Source organism: Thamnophis elegans, chromosome 1 (assembly GCF_009769535.1).
Source record: "Thamnophis elegans isolate rThaEle1 chromosome 1, rThaEle1.pri, whole genome shotgun sequence".
Taxonomy (NCBI): domain Eukaryota; kingdom Metazoa; phylum Chordata; class Lepidosauria; order Squamata; family Colubridae; genus Thamnophis; species Thamnophis elegans.
Genome location: NC_045541.1, coordinates 48,986,074 through 49,004,364, shown reverse-complemented (window position 1 = coordinate 49,004,364; position 18,291 = coordinate 48,986,074). Strand labels below are relative to the sequence as shown.

General features: G+C 35.4%; 1 protein-coding gene across 1 annotated transcript in view; it reads right to left on the bottom strand.

Moving 5' to 3' along the window:
- Positions 1 to 18,291, bottom strand: part of DPP10 (dipeptidyl peptidase like 10) — a 196,258-nt gene that overhangs the window by 115,959 nt on the left and 62,008 nt on the right. Inside the window, 1 exon segment of the mRNA XM_032235619.1 lies at positions 9,972 to 10,046. Coding sequence (XP_032091510.1) covers positions 9,972 to 10,046 — 75 coding nt within the window.

The following is an 18,291-nucleotide window of genomic DNA, read 5'->3' as shown; positions in this document are numbered from 1 at the left end:
TAAACTGAAAATTATGTGAAGCGGGAATGTTAAACAAGTGTCATATTTCACAAATTATCCTAGATAAGTCTTTTTTCTTTCAAGACTTGAAAAGAATACAAGATAGGGTCCAGAGGTGAAAGATGTCCTTATACTGTATATAAAAGCAGAGTAGAGATTTCTGAAGTAGGGCAACTACTCAAGACAGAATAAAAAGGGCAATTTTCAATTGAATTTCTAGAAATTTAAGAAACCCTTTAAAGACACCGTATATAGTTATAGATTTTCACATGGTTATAATACATAAAAGTCTTTTTAACAATGTCCATTGGAGATGGCATCAGTTTGTCTATATGCTTACCTCTTGTTAAATAGATGCTTACCTCTTGTTATATATTGCTAAGGCTTGCAAATCTGTTAAAAACATTGAACTGGGTAGAATGTTCTCTCCCTTCTGTGCTAGTTATTTTCCACACTCAGATGCATTTTATTTAGTTGTTTATTAGTTATCTTTCAAGACTGAAGATTGTCTTTCTGATTCTTAAAACCAAACTCTTGCATTTTTTAAAATTGTGCCTATTCTCATTTATCTTCTAAACAAGCAGCTTGAAATCACTATGGTTATTATTTTTATTGTTGTATATTGGGTTTTTATTTTTTGTAAGCAGCCCAGAGTTACTGAGAGTCAGTGGGCAGCTATATACATTTTCTAAATAAATAAATACTGCTATAGCCATTACAGCAGCAGCAGCATGTAAAATACAAAATTGCTCAAAATAGAATTTGTAACTACCAACTAAAAGTAGAACCTCTCCTTCAAGGTGGAAGCTTTTAAAAAATCTGGTATGATCTGCATTTCTCTGCTAATGGTTGTATATATTAATTGTAAACACATATTGAATTCAATGACTTTTGATATTTAAATGGTAGACTAGAACAGTACAACTATAATGTACAGTTCCTTTACATTTTGGTCTAGATTAGGAAATCACTAATCCACTGTAATACACTATATAAGGTATCAGGTTACTCAAATCCACCACTGTGTTATGCAACACATGAGAAGGAAAGAGAGACAAAAAGAAAAGATACATTAATTACAATAAAAATTGAATGTGATTAATATAATTTTATATAATTGAAATCAATATTGAATGGAAGTGAAGTGAAGTGTATTTGGCCAAGTGTGGGTCAACTCACAAGGAATTTGTCTGGTATAGAAGCACTCAGTGTACATGCCACTATCAACTAAATTGGTTTCTACCAAGTGGACTTTGTCTAAAATGCAACCTTTTTTAATGCTGGTAATGTTGCTAAGCAAGGCTTATACCTCTGTCTCCCTTGATCCCCACCACAATCAGAATGCAATATCCTTCTATATATTGAACTTAATGTACAAAGCATCTTAATAATTCAGAAGTTAATCTATTTGTACTGGCATACACATGAGATAACAATGGAATATTTTTTCTGAAATTTGGAACTAAGCAGGAAGAAACACTGTGTTAAAATATTTGTGCCTCATTAACTTTTCTCTCTATGATAATAAGCAACCATACTATAATTTGCTAATATACATATCGGCATTCTACATTTAAAATAATTAATACACATAATATCAAGCCCATCCCATCTTCAAATTTTTTTGACCTTTTTGGAAATGTGTAATTTTAGTTACAGACAGCTGTTGTTAACACTGCTCCTCCAAAGTCTGCTCATTAAAACAAAAAAAGCCAGGAGATTTACTAGTACTAGATTATAATTAGCATATAATTGTATTTGTTTTTCTTATATGTGAGCTTTTTTGCCATTTCATGAAGCTAATGGTTTATACTTCATGACACAAGATTCATTTACACAAACCAATTAATTTTCTTTTTTTCTTATTGTGGAAATAGACTGTTCTGTAAACACAGGCACAAGCTTTGGTTCTCAAATTAGTCTATTTTTAAAATCTAATCTTACAGTTTATTGTGAACATCAGGGAGTCCAGTGATTGCAGTTGACAATTTGTTGGTTGTTCCTTTTATCAAAACATTTATCAAATGCTTTCACTTTCTCCAAATGGGAATTAAGCAAGAAAAGATTATTTTTTAAAAAAAAAAAACTGATGGGGTTGGATTGCAATCAATTTGTGAGCTTTGGAAACAAAAAAGTGTACCCATTCACATTACATATGTAAATTTCAAGCAAATATTATAAAATCAAACCTAGTTTGAAAACCTAGTTTAAACCTAGCCCCCTCCCAAAAAAAGTAGTTTGTTTATTTCTTTTCCCTATTACAATATCAGGCAGGAAAAAAAGAAACAGATGGAAGATAATCAAGGAAAAAAGCAACCTAGAGCTAAGTAGAAATTTCCTGACAGAACAATTAATCAATGGAAGAATTTGCCTCCAGAAGTTGAAGGTGCTTCAAAACTGAAGTTTTTAAAGAAGAGATTGCATTTGTCTGAAATGATATAGGATTTCCTGCTTGAGCAGGGGTTGGACTAGGAGACCTCCAAGGTCCCTTCAACTCTGTTATTCTGTTAATTTCTACCCTTAATCATTATACCAAAATTACACCAATGTAACCCTTGAAGTATAACACATATTATCTATTAAATCATAATTAAATTATAAACTATTAAATTATAGTACTAGGATAAATTCATGATTGTCAGCAACACATATTTGTTTAGTAAATTAATGTTCATAAAGTTAAGATCAATATCTACTCTAAAATTATGTGTTCATTTTACAGCTATATTCATCAATACTAATAACCTTTTATTTAAATTTGGAATATTATGCAGCATATTCTTGGTACCAATCTCCCACAGATTTTATTTACAACACTTTATTAACTGTTACAAAAAGCATTTTGTAAAATTGATCTTTTAAAAAGTTTTGAAGATGAACATTAAAATGTTTGTTCTTTCTGTGAAAACTACTTCCTAAGCTATGTGATTTTTTAACCTGTGGATAAAGGAAAAGATGATTGAATAAACCAGAATAAAAGACTTGCATAGAAAGCTTCATGTGCACAGTGGTGTTATCCATTGTGCGAATACCCAATATTACATTACAGAAAAAAAGAATGATTGGAGAAATTCAGATTTGTCTTAAATATGTAATTTTAATTTTAACCTATGCTACCTTTAGTCATCAGCTTAAAATTATTTTTGGAGCTTTGTAATAAGATATGGAAAGAGGTTGATTTATCAGCATTCTTGTAAGCAGAAGATAATTTGTATGGTATCTTTAGTGACCAAAGGAAAAATTAAAAGCTGATTCCAATATTAGACAAACTAAATATCAATAAAGTTGCCTTTAAAGTCCAAATGATTACTTAGAGAAATCCACGCATCCATGTTTTCCTGACAGCATTTTTGCAAGTGGCTTGCCTAAAGCTGAGAAACAATGGTGGGTTCCTACCAGTTTGGGTCAGTTCAGCTGAACCGGTAGTGGTTTGGTGGCCTGGATTGCTGGAACCGGCAGCAACACAGGCCTGCCAGGTCCCCGAACTGGTTCGCCATCTTGTTTTTTGCTTCTGCGTATGTGCACAGCAATTTTTATTGCACTGTGCATGCCACCCCTGCTGAGAGAGTATGGCTGGCTCAAAGCCACCCTGTTGTCTTTGTGCCTAAGGCAGGACTACAATTCAGACTCCTGGTTTTTAGCCTGATGTTTTCAACCACTTGATTTTTTCATTAAACTATATTAATAATAAGCATAACAAAGAAAAGGTTGCAATACAAAAGACCAGCATATTTTCTGGTAATAAATACAATCAGTTTGTATTTTAAATATGAATTTTTAATGAGTGAAAATTCTATATTGCCTTCCTCTGTGTTTACAAACAAAATATTTAACACACACACACACACACACACACCCAATGGCCATTTTATTTTGCTTTCTCTTTTTAACTGTAAAATTGTTTCAGTTCTTTCAGGAAATGCATTCTAAAAAACTAAACTTTAACTCAACTCAAATGTATGCATATGAATAGAAAAGCAGAGCTACAATAGGAAGCTTAACTTGATCCATTTTATTGTACGTTCAGTGAAATGTTAATTGACACACTGTCATTTACACTGAACACCTTTCAACATTACAAATAAGGATCAATTCTCATTTATGGAAATTCACAGACATTAATTACAGCAATCATGTAATTATTTAATGAAAGCATTCTGTTGCCACTGAAAATCTCGTATTTTCTAAAACTGTTTTTATGACTGCAAGAATCAAATCATAACATTAACATGCATTTTAAAATGTATTCACAGATTCATACAATTGCATCCATCAAGCTTGAATCCTCGGACCTCAAACCAACATTGTTTGACTATTGATTTCCTGGGAAAAACAATTCAGGATCTATAAGGATCAATTTTTTTGCATACAGCTGCAGATGACATTTTTATTTTGAATAAACTATGAGTAATACATACTTTTACAAAATCTGTTTAGCTTTGTGTTTCAGGTTAGAATAAAAAGGTTTACATAGATTATTTTTTTTCCAAAAACATCCCCCAAATCTCCACTTGCAAATTCCCCCATACAATATATTTCAAAGGCTGGCCATCGTTTCACTATAGTGCAGGGAAATACACAACTTTCAGAACCTCATTAAGATTATTATTAAATCATCTTAAAGACATGACATTTTCTTACTAAAATTTCAATGCTACAATGCAAGCAAAGTGAAGACTAATATTGCCATTTCTCACATGCAAAGAAGAAATTATTTAAGATTCTTTATTTGGTTTTATAAATATTTATACAATTTGAACTTCTGTTATCTGACAAAGCTGATCATCTACTGAATAATATTGTGTAGGTGGACAAATATGAACTGCTTATAAATAGTGTCTATAAGAAATTATCTATAAACAATTTATTCTGACATTCAAGTAAGTTCTGTACTTTAAAACTGTTGAGCTTGAACAATGTAACTGAACAGCAACCATCAGTGACATGCGGTGAGGTTTATGGCTGATGAGCCAAGCAGGCAAAAGCCGCCCTATGTCGGACACAGCAGCAGGGCGTTCGGATGCCCTGGCGCCGTGTCCGCCATAGAGTGGGATGCGTCCCACTCTATGACGGTCATGGCGCCGAGGTTTTAAAGCCCTGCCGCCATGTCCACCATAGAGCGGGATGCGTCCCGCATTATGGTGGACACGGCGGCAGGGCTTTAAAACTCCAGCACTGTGTCCGCCATAGAGGAAAAACTTTCTTAGACCAACGGAAGACTTTAAAAGCAGAGAGGACCTATGGAAAGCTTCAAATAATCAATGCTGGATGGAACCAAAGCCATCCTGCCGCTCCGGTGCTAGAGGCAAAAGCCGCCCTGCCACTATGTCTCAAAGCCCTGGCCTGCTGCTATGTCCAAAAGCCCTGCCGGCTACTATGTCCCACATAAAAAATAAAGTGCCAGCCTGCAAAAAAGAAAAATGCAAGAGCTGCTGAAGTCAAGCTAGGTTAGCTGCTGCCAGAGCCTCCGATGGATGACTCTGCTTAACTGTTTAAAAAAGGCCTCTAAAAAAGTGCCCTCTATAGGAGGAGGCGAGATAACCATGTGCCTCATCTACATAAGGAATTTTTCGGTTTTTAACCCAGCTCAAGTGATCATAAAGATAGACTAAATGAGGCACGTGGTTCTTTGCCTCCTCCTGTAGAGGGCACTTTTTTTAGAGGCTTTTTTAAACAGTTAAGCACTAAGCAGAGTCATCCACTGTGACTCTGGCAGTAACTACCTCAGCCTTTTTCCTTTTAATTTTTTTTCATGATGACTGTGGTGAGGCCCTGCCTCCCCTGCCTCCCCTGACTGCACGTCACTGGTAACCATTGGGCTTTCAATTTTTTCTCAAATATTATTCTAATATTTAAGAAAGCATTTTTCATGCACCTTTCATTATGTCTGGAAATGAATGTTTGTTCTGTCAATAACTTTGTTTAGGAAATGTGTTATTTAGAATTTATCTTTCAAGTACAAGGAGCTTCTGGCTTAAAAAAAATTGAAGATCATAATTCTTATATTGATTACTGTGAACACAGTAATATTACTCTTACTGTGTTCAGGATTATATAGTAAAAAGAACAGATAAATAGCATATATTTATAGGTTGAAGTAACTCCAAGGTATATTCATGTAGACATTTGAGATATAAAGTGAAAGAAAATCAAAGTACTAGGTGAGAGGAACATATGTGCAAAAAAAATAAAACATTGATTTTTTAAACTCATTCAGATTTTTTTTCAAAAAATTCTTGAATATGTAAAGTGAATATGATTGGGATTATTGTAATTGTGATTGTTGTGGGACTATGCTTGTTTCACTTATCCATAATAGTGAAGTTAAACAACACAAATAGGTATATGTAATGCTTATCATTAGCTAGAATTACATTTCATTCTCAGAGTAATCTAATTGTTTTCCTGAAATTGAACCTCCAAACCAGACCAATTATTTAATTAATTAATCTGTTTCAGATTAATTAAACAAATAATTAATTAAACAAATAATTAATTAAAATAAATAATTAAATAACCCGTTGCAGATAATTTCTATTTCTCAAAGATTCTGAACTACTGTCAGTTTCAGTCTGGAAGATAAATTTCTGTGAAGTTACTGCTGAAACTGCTAGATCAGTATGATCTGGAAAGGGAATAGGATATTTTGGAGTTCTGTAAAACATTCTATTACTGGGAAGTTTTATTTTTTTAAAAACAATAAATAACCTGTATTTTGCATGTAGTTTAATCATCAATAAATCAATCAACCAATAAAAACAAATGTTTGAGTGAGGGGCAAGCAATGCAAAATATAGCATAAGTATTGTTCTCTTGGATTTTCCTATGTTTTTTTTTCCTTTTCTTTAAAAGGAAGGAATGCATAAATTGGATTGAACAGAGGTAAAATGGATCGATGGAATAGGAGAAGGGTACACATCAGTTAACACAAAATGTCCATGAACATTTTCCCATTTTCTGAAAGAATTCAAGTTTGAGAAAATAAGAGAGGGGATAGACAAAACAAGCATACACAGGAGAGCTGATCATATGTACAATAAATGCAATGGAATAACTGCCCAAATGCCCTCAGGACTGAAATACAGTACATAATTTAATAAATAGTAATAAAGTTAGCTGGCTGAAGGCAATGACACACAAAGAGGATATATATCATATGGAATTGCTAGAACCATTAAGAGAAAAACTTCCCAATAAGAACTTCTATTGCAAGTCCTAGCCATCCTGAAAATTGATTTCTTGACTAATTACAGCAGCTAATTCTATTAATTCAGAACACTTTAGAAGCTAAGAATTGCAGTAATAGTTTCAAATTCATTAATTGTTTATTAATACATCCTGTAAGTAATTGCTTATGTACTGGTATTTAAAATTATCTAAGTATATCAGACATGAGGCAAACATATCTGTCAAAGCAATATTGAAAATATATAGATTTTTTTCCAGGAGCAAACAAAATTTCTGAAAGAAGGAAGCAACAAATCACTTTTGCATTATTTTCCAGGAAACTGCATGGTGAGACCATGAAGTCACCATAAAGAGAGCTAACCTTCTTTGTTAAAACCTAGACAAGATCCAATCTCATGACTTCTGAATTCTTTTCCGGATTTTGTGCCAATTAAAATATCTTTGTTACATAAAAACTCTACATCAACTAGCTTTACTACCAGTTCGCAAATGTGAGTACACGTGCCACCTCTGTGCATGCACAGGACTTTCCGTCCATGCGCAGAGCGTCAAAAACTGGATGTGATGACATCTGGTGGGTGGGTGGAGCCTCTTGCCGCCAGCGCTACTGGTTCACCTGAACCGGATAGAAATGGCTGAATTTCACCACTGCTCTACACCATTCTAAAACTTTTTCAGAACTGATGAAAGAGAACATAACTAGGAAGACAACTGAAAAATCATAAATCAGCTTTTTGCTCTGCTTTTCTTTTCCTCAGTAATAGTAATAATGGGAATGTACAGTAAGCTCGTGCTCTCCACTAGCATTTGAATTGTAAAAGAATGAACTGTGCCAAGAATGACAATGATTGCAAAACAGTCATAGTAGATATGAAATTGCAATGCAAATTCTATGTCATGTGCATTGTGAAATGCATTAGAGGTTCCATGCCATTTTCATTCATATTCTCAGTATTCAATCCAATAGAATTTTATTAGAAAAAGTTATTTTAAGTTTAATTTTAATAATATACAAAATGCATTAAAACAAAATGCACTTGTTCTTGTTCTAAGCACAAAACAACACACAACTCCCAGAATTCCACAACCAGTCATGCTCAGTTCCGATTTAAAGCGACAGCATTTGTTTTTCTCCTTTGTGAAAAAGTTTTCCTTCATTCTTTTTCTTCTCCCTCCCCCTCCTTCCTCCCTCTCTCCCTCCCTCCCCCCTCTCTCAAAGAGGCACACGCACACAGAGAAGTTGGATCCCTCTCTCACTCACTCAATCTCAAACAAACACAAACACAGAAGTTGGATTGGATATATTTTCCAATGGCTTGAAAGCAGCTCCTCTGCCATACCCCCCCCTGATGCCTTCCGATCCGAGCCTTTGATTGCAGATGGAGCCATGTTGCCTTTTCAAACTTGTAATCAGTGAAACTGGGCTTATATACTTTTATCCAGCTGTGTGTGTGTGTCTGTGAGTGTGTGTGTGTGTTTGTGTTTGAAAAGGCAATGTGGCTCTGCATGCAATCAAACTTTTTGAATTCCTCCCCCCTCCCCACACACGCACCTTTTCCAGCTGTTTCAGAAAGGATTTTAACTCTGCTCTTGCCTGCCATCATGAAAAGAAAAAAATGTAAAAGGAAAAAGGCATGAGCTCTGAGGTCAGACTGAGGTAGTTGCTTCCTGAGACTCTAAAAAGCCTCTAAAAACACCTTCTACAGGAGGCAGGAGGACGATGTGCCTCATCTACATAAGGAATTTTTCAGCTTTTAACCCATGCTTAGCTTTGCTCGTGTGATCATAAAGTCAGACTAAATGAGGCACCTCATTCTCCCACCTCTTCCTATAGAGGGCACTTTTTTAGAAGCTTTTTTACACAGTTAAGCACTAAGCAGAGTCGTCCACTGTGACTCTGGCAGCAACTACTTCAGCCTTTTTCCTTTTTTTCTTTTTTCTTTTCATGATGGCAGTGGTGAGGCTCCTGCCTCCCCTGACTCCATGTCCCTGGTTCTCATTTATCTTTTATTTTTAAAGTAAGTTTATTGATTGATGATCTTTGTCAAAATGTTATCTCATAAAGTTACATTGTTGTAAAAATATTGGATATTCTTACACCATTAAGAATAGTGATTCTATCAGAACATGAATGCCCTTTGTACTGAAATCCAACTTAATCAAAAAAGTAACTGTAAATACAGTTCTGATTCCAACTCATTAACAGTATACTGCTATAATGGCGAAACAATGGTATGTATGCCACAGGTGTCACGCAGAGTCCTCTCTGTGGATGAGAGAGCCGTTGTCCTAGTTCAGCTTCACCGTGCATGCGCGTGAGCCTCCTGCCTGCCAGCTGATTTGCAGATCTCTGGCTTGCATGAGCAGGGGCAGGATGCATGTGGGAGACATGTGTGCATGCACATGGGGGCAGGGGGGCACAGGAGGGATGATGCGCCCCCCTACAGCACATTTTTGGTCCCAGGACCCTGCATGGAGGCCTACCAGGCCCAAAATTTGGCATGGGGGGATGTGGCACCTTCCCCTGCATCCCATTTTTGATCCCAGGACTACTAGGTCCAAAACAGGGTATGGAGCGGTTGCATGAACATGCATGGGGGGGAGGCGGAGCATGGGATGTCATGTGCACATGCACAGGGGGGCAGATTGAAGGGGGGTGTTAACCATCACTGGTATACTGTGTTAAAGCCTATTTATTTCAGATTCCAGGCTATTTCATTATAACATTGTTCAGACAATTAATAGCATATACTTTAGTACTTAATGTTTCAATTTGTGCTTACCTGTTTAATGTCATAAGCAAGGAGAACATATCTTAAATCTGGAGATACTGAATATCTTGATGCTTTGAAAGTTACCTATGGAGATATAAGTGAATAAGATTATGTACAGGACTGATATGGTCTTGTGGCTGATGTAATGACTCTAGGAGGCTCACAATAAGCATAAAAATATGGTTAAAAACAAAAGTACCTTTCCCAGCACACTCCAGAAAAAACTTCCTCATAGCTCATCTCCATCCAATGCTTGTGGGGATAGCTCAGTCTTACAAACCTCCAGAAGGCTAAAACAGTAGATATCCCTCAGTTATCATGTGGGAAGTTGTTTCAAAGTGCTGGGGCAGCCATTGAGGTCCTAATGTCTGTATTTCCCCTTCCCAGTTTTTGTGTGAGCCGCCCTGAGTCCCCTCAGGGAAAAGGGCGGCCTACAAATTCTAATAAATTCTAAATTCTAAATTCTAAATCAGGTGACAACATTTAACGACAGAAATCTAAAGTACATCCATTCTAACCTAACCTAATAGGATGAGCAGAAGGGAGAGTTGATCCTGCAAATAACCTATCCTGTCTCACATAGTTGATTATAAAAGGCACAAGATACCAGGGTCATGAAAATCATTTTCTTTCATGCAAATCATTCAAACATAATTTTTCACAACTTTTTTTTTGTAATGTTAAAGCAGATTCATCTTGTAGAACGCTGCCCTCAAAGGCTTGTGCATATATGTGCACATATGCAAGATCTGATATTTTTTTTAAAAAATGATGGTTTGCTAGCAGTGCCCACAGTATGCTTGCACACTTAATCTATTGCGAACCACCTTAGAAGAAGTAGTGCAAGTCTTCGAGGAAATGCAGGCGACTTCAGCTGACTGTTATCTGCAGGTCAGTGGTTCTAATCTCACCAGCTCAAGGTTGACACAGCCTTCCATCCTTCCGAGGTGGGTGAAATGAGGACCCAGACTGTGGGGGGCGATATGCTGACTCTGTAAACCGCTTAGAGAGGGCTGAAAGCCCTATGAAGCGATATATAAGTCTAACTGCTATTGCTATTGCTTCTAATTTACTACTTGAATGAGGGTTGTTAATATTATTTGTAAAATATTCACTTCAACTCACTTCATGCTTCACAGATAACTACGTTTAATGTTTACAAACAAAAGTGAAACCGAAGTTTAAAGTATTTGGAACATTTCAAAGCAATTGGTGCTATAGCATGTTGATTTATTGTTCAAAGGAAAAGGAAAAAAAGGATGAAAGTCCTGGTAAACAGCATAAAATCCTTAAAATGACCTTTAAATTTCAGTCTAAAAGCAATATTCACGTTGTATATAAACATGGATCTAAATGATTATAGATAAATTTGTAATTGTGGCAGAACCTGAAACAGCTCAGTTATTTATGGAAGTCTAATCTATCTTTACCACCAGCAAATTTCTTTGGAAAATGCAGCAGTATGATTTCTGAAAATGTATCATAGGTCTGGCTGTTTTTAACCATTTTCTTCTGATCTTTCTATTTAGAAACAAAAACAAACACTTCTCACTAGTGTGGTAAGTAAAGAGGAAAAAGAAGCATTATTAAATGAATATTACTTTTTGTCAAGATAAGGATACATGACACCCAATTGAGTTTGAGACTACTATTTAATCAAGAGTTATTGGTGGTGATAGAAAGATTTAATGGATCTGATATAAAAGAAGGCTCAAATTATAATTGTAGCAAGAAAACCATCCCAGTATATTATTTTATCTGCAGCTGAATATATTTTCTAACTATAGACAAAAGATCCATTTAAATATGAAAGAAAAAATATGAAATGAATATCTTTAAATAACTGCTTTGATGGAATTAAATAAAAATATGGAGGACAATGTCCACAACAGGATTCATGTTAATATGCCTCTGTGCCCATAGGAATGGGAAATTTGGGAAGCAAAGTTTTGCTTTATAATATTTTATATTAATATTTCCTTCACTGGAAAGTCCAAAGTATGTTTTTTCTCCAGAATTAAGCATACATTAAAATAAAAGCAAATGTGTTCAAAAACGCTTTTAAAAGCATCTGTCCAGTACTGCTCCCTTTCCCATATTGTATTTGGATTGTTTAAAAATATAGTTCTCATTTTAGCTTATCCAATTTAGCTAGACTTCTTTTCCTACATCATAGAGTGCATTTTTATTAGACACAAACCTGGAAAACAACCATGCAATGAACCACCTTTCTCCAGCATTTGTACATCATACATAAAGTGTCTCTGTTTTCTCATCCAAGTAAAGACTCTGACAAAATGCACAAAGTCACAAATAATCCCCACCTTTCTGGCATGCTTTATAACTTACATTTTTTATAGAACATTCATGTCAAACACAATTACCTTCGTCTTTGATGCATAGATTTTTTAGACCCACATTCATAAATTACCATACATTCTATCTAGCATTTACAGGAAATTCTTCAAGTAGATAAAGCTTCCTACTCACAACCAACACACCTTGCACACAAAAATTCTTACGGATTTGTCAATACATATACTAACTAATCAAGGGGACGCCCTTGAATTACAAGAATAAAACATTCCACTTATTCCCATGGATACTTTATTTCACTATATACTACTCCTATAACAATCAGTGAACAGTCTTTAATTCTGCATTTGTATAAAGTATTTCATCTTTCAAGCCTATTCACTTTATTAACCTACATTTTCACCAAATCTACAAGTATATAATAGCAATAGCACCAGTGGTGGGTTGCAGGTGATACATCCCGGTATGGGCATACTGGTGCCTGCTGGGAGAACCGGGTACCGTTCCACGCATGCGCACAGAGCATATGGCTCCTGCGCAATGCTCCACCAAGCAGCTGGAGCATCGTGGAGGCATCAAAGGAGATAAGGATCCATGTGTGTGCTGCGTGTATTTGCATGCATGCTGGGTGTGTGCATATGAGGGATGCCAGGCACCATTGTACCATACCAGTTACATCAGGATCCGGAGCCCACCACTGAATATCACTTAGACATATACTGTGTCATAGTGCTTTACAGCCCTTTTGAGAAGAAAATATTTAGTTGCCTAACTCCTGCCCAACATACAGCTATACTGCACCATATATTTTTGGTTCACTATCATTTCTTATATCTTTTCTATAAGAATTCTGCCAGGCACCTCTCCTGGGCACATGTAACAAAGTGCCAGGCCCATCAATATGGATAAGAAATTTTGTGATCTACAAACAGCCAATCTTTGATAGGTCAGTTACCTGGTGTTCCTTGATTGGCTGATGGTGAACCTCTTCCTTTGAATTCTGAATAGAGGGAGGACTGAAGGGACTTGGAAAGAGAGAAAGACAAATCTTGAGGGGAGGAAATTGGAATCAAAGTTCAGAACAGTAGATCTACAAGTCCCAGCAGCTTAGAGGGGGGAAAGGTGGAGAGGAGAGGCTGGAAAAAGGCAGGAAATTAAGGACTGAGGGAATTGACAGTGTTGTTCTGGGGGAGAGAAATGCTGTGACATTCTGAGCTGTGGATGGCATTCCTGCTGCTATAAGAGAGGAGACAATTCTAATCCAGTGGCAGAGCTCATAAACAGCTGCCTTCTTGATCCGGCAACAGTTTCCTGTTTCATCACTTTTGACCAGAGATGACTATTATCTTAATTAAAACCTCACAAATCCACAGGACATGTCAGTGTGTTTGGGTCACACCAGCTGGTCAGAGGGACAAAAGGACCTGAGCATCAGTGATTCTGTGTATGTGAGAGAGAACTACATGTAATTTTTAAATTCACTTTTGCTACCTTTGTATAGGGGAACAATAAAGACATTTTGTCCGATTCTTAGCAAGATGTAATCTTTATAAACCCCACCCACAAATTATGTTCTGACCCACATTCAAAATCTGTCATCACCTTCATAAATTATTTTAATCTTTCATGATAAACAATCAAATCAGTCAACTTTAGCATTTAAATTCATTATTTTGCCTCATGATCAGAATTACATTTTTATCATGCATTCAAAGTAAGCAAACTTTTTGCAAGCAGACACCTATGGTATCAAGCAATCAACATTCTGATCAATTCTTGGCCCCTAAAATAATCTACTCTGTCTTTCTATACTTTTCTTTTATTTTTGCCTCTAAACTATGTAATTTTGCCCTCAGATCTTATTCTGGGGTGCACAATATATCCCCAAACCTATCTCTGATTCTTTGGTTATTATTACCCAAGAATAAAGCATTAATCAATATTTTTATCAATCTATGAATTATTCCTTTCATACTCACAAACAATAATTCAGATATTTCATTCATAGTTAAATCCTACCTTCTTTTATGTCCAGTAATTTTTTTTAAAAAAACTTGCTTAATATAAAACAGACTAGTATTTTCTGACCCTATTAAATACAATTGCAAGGCCTGGGGAGCTGCCACTAACGTTAAGGAAGGAACATTACTTTGTAATTTCAAACTTTAAAAATCTAATAGATACCTTTCACCCTGGCTTCGCTGATAACGGATAAGAGCCTGTGGCCTAATGGCTAAGATGTCTGCCTAGTATGTAATATAGCCCAGGTTCAAATCCCAGTAAGGGTATGGCTAGCTGATGAGAGCTAAATAGCGTGAAATAGATCTATACTAGTCTCCCTTTATTTATTTATCAGCACAAATACAACAACATATATATATATATATATATATATATATATATATATATATGTGTGTGTGTGTGTGTGTGTGTGTGTGTGTGTGTGTGTGTGTGTGTGTGAGAAAGATCAAGGATATATCTGCTTTTCCAGATAAAAATATGCATTATAACAATTTAATCAAGGACCCACCAAAAACATTCCCACCATTAATGATGTCACTAGTATATAAAAAGATCAAACTCTACTCCCTATTAGCACTGATGATGTTACCTACATAGGTAATGAAATCTGTACAAAAAAAGAACCGAGCTCAGAGTACATCAAGGATCCAATGATAAATGTTAAAACTGTTTCATTGTACTGCTGTTTTATATTTACCAAATTTTAATTGATATAAGTTACTCTGGTATTTGTATAAATAGAAAGCCAAAATGTGAATCTAATAGTAAATTTAATAGTAAACAAGTAAATAAATATATACAATATGACACAGTATTCATGGATTAGCTAATATATCATGTAGTGGTTAAAAGATATAATATATAGCAGCTGTTACTTACATTTCATTATGAATCTCCTGAATACTATTCCAGTTGTCTTCTGAAATATTCACACATGATTTTCACATTAGATCGGATAAGGGAGAACTATTGAAATTTAATGCCCAGGCCCACTTTAAATGAATTATAAATGTGTCCCATTTTATTTAAGCTGAGTTGAAGAAGTTAGTGGAAAATAATAAGAATGACATTAATTTGTAACCCTTTCCTGGACTAAAGAAATAGTTTTAATAGAACCAGACTCTACATTACATGAAGTTTTGGATGCATATTATTTATAGTAAATGTATATATTTTATGTATGAAAGATCAAGGATTTGACATCTTAAGAGAGCAGGTTTCATCTGCATCAACAGTGTTTCATTTAATAACTAAAAAAAAAATGTACATCTGAGCTACTTTCCTAAATTTGTTTCAATTACGTTCAGAATTTTAAAGGTATAAAATTAAAAGAAATGCATAAATAAAATTACAGGTAGTCCTTGACTTACAACCACAAATGGAACTGGAGTCTCTGTCACACGTTTTTGTGATCGTACTTAGAGTCAGACCTAATTTTATGACAATTTTTACAGTGGTTGATAAATCATGTGGTCATTAGGCAAATCCTATTTCCCCAATGGGGATACCAGCAAAAAAATGTTACAATTACATCCCACTGGGCATTGCAACTGGTCATAATGCAAGCAGATTGCCAAGCTCCTGAACTGCAATGCCATCACAGTGGGGGTGGTCCAGTGGTTTTAAATGAACGTTTTAAGTCATTTCTTCACTTTTAAGTCACTTTTTCTATAGACTGTGAATTAACATTAAACAAATAGTTGTATAATATTATCAGTCCAATTAAATTTCAGTGAGATCTAGGTTTAATTCAGTTTAAAATTCAGACAATGAGAATTGGTAGTAATAATATTTGGGATATTAACCAAAGAGCAGTTTAAATATTAGGAGAAAACACAAATATCAATTAAATTGCTTTCTTTTTACAGTGCTAAGAGTGCTCTGCTTTTCTAAATCTACTAAAATTAAATGAAACAAAAACTAAGAGAATTGCATGTTAACATAATACTGCTTATGATATAGTTTTATCTACCGTCACCTTTTAAATCATTTTGCAATAATGCAGAATTCTCTGGTGATATCTCAGATGTTATCATCTGAGATATCACCAGAGAATTATAGCCGCCCCTCCCGAATGATGAATGTATGTTGCTTACTATTTTATAATATGTCTCTATGTCAATGTTTGTATTCCCCTCCCCTGATTTTATGTGAGCCGCCCTGAGTCCCCTCAGGGAAAAGGGCGGCCTACAAATATTAATCAAATCAAATCAAATCAAATCAAAATCATAATGTTTCGTACACAGAAACTGCCTAAACTGAGAAAGTTCCATGGGATAAACTCTGTACGTACTCCTTGGAACTGAATTAAAGCATAGCAGCCAGGATAATTGTACAGTGGAAGAAGAAGAATCACACATATAGACACACTAGGCTACATGTAAGAAATTGCATTCTATCCATAACAATTTTTCTAAATTAATTTTCTAATTTGAAAACAATGTCAAAACTAAATTCCATAAAATTGAAAAAGCTGGAAGGTAAAAATTGAAGATAATTTTTCTGGACAGTATTAATGAAACCTGCTTCTGATAGGAAGTATCTTGGGTAAATATGTTTTCTTCTTTTACAATTATATTGTTTTGAAGTTTTTTTTCCTATTTTCAATTTTTAAAAGGATGCTTTGTGGCCCACAAAAGAATATCATAAAGAGTATTGGTTTAATAGTGTTAAATCATTATATTTTCTTTTCATTATGAAAATGCAAAAACAACCAACAAAAAGTATTTGGTAGTTTAGCTTTGTAATCCATACTGACAAATTAAGAAGCTATTAGCTGCTTTAAAAGACAGGACATCTTCTTGGGTAAATTGAGTCTTTATGTTTGATTAATTGTAATATTATAGTGCTAGCAATAACATTAGCACTTAGGCTTATATACTGCTTCACGGTGCTTTACAACCCTCTCCAAGCAGTTTACAGAGTCAGCATATTGCCCTAACAATCTGGGTCCTCATTTTATCCACCTTGGAAGGATGGAAGGGTGATTCAATCTTGAGCAGGTCAGAATCGAACTCCTGGCTGTGGGTGGAGTTTGTCTGTAATACTGCATTCTATATAGGTGCCACCATGTCTCCTATATATGATATATAAATATAAAATGAATAGCAATAAATCTTGACTTTTTTGGTGGGAAACATCTTTCATGGTTGAGATTTAATTCTCTAATTGACAGTGACACAGAGAATGATAATACAACATCACAAAGCAGAGCTTTTTCATTTTTCCACCTTTAATTTTCTTGCTGTCACAGATTCCAGTACACAATTTTCTTTAAATCTTAATGAAGAAACTAGTTATACACACATAAACTAATTCTATACTTACTACTTATCAAATTGTTAGGACACCAAGTTTTATTTCACTAATTCCAGGTTAAATCTTTCAACAATTACAATTCATAGAGCTGAAGTGAGTGATAGAAAAGAAGCAGATACTGTCCACCAGTGACGTGCGGTGAGGTTTATGGCTGGTGAGGCACTGACACAGTGGTGGATTTTGAAAATTTTTAGAACCTATTCTGTAGGTGTGGCCTGTTTTGTGTGAGTGGCTTGGCAGTCATGTGACTGGGTGGGAGTAGCCAACTTGATGTCACTCACCAGGAGATATCATGGATTGGATAAAATGTGGTGAAACTCACTTAACAACGCTCTTGCTTAGCAACCAAAATTTTGGGCTCAATTGTAGTCATAAGTCAAAGACTATCTCTGCCTTTCTCTGCATGGCAGCCATGTCCTAGTAAACTATTTCTCCTTTCTGGAAATTTTCCTCTCTATTAGAGGCACCAAAAATAATCCATACAATATAAGGTTTCCTGCTGCAGCAGGGAGTTGGACTAGATCAGTGGTCCCCAACCTTTTTATCACCGCGGACCAGTCAGCCTTTGATAATTTTACCGTGGCCCGCTGAGCGCGTGCAGGGGTGGGGGGGCGTTGTTCGCGACGACACATTGATTGTTTATATATCACGTGCGTACCAGCGCGGGGCTCTC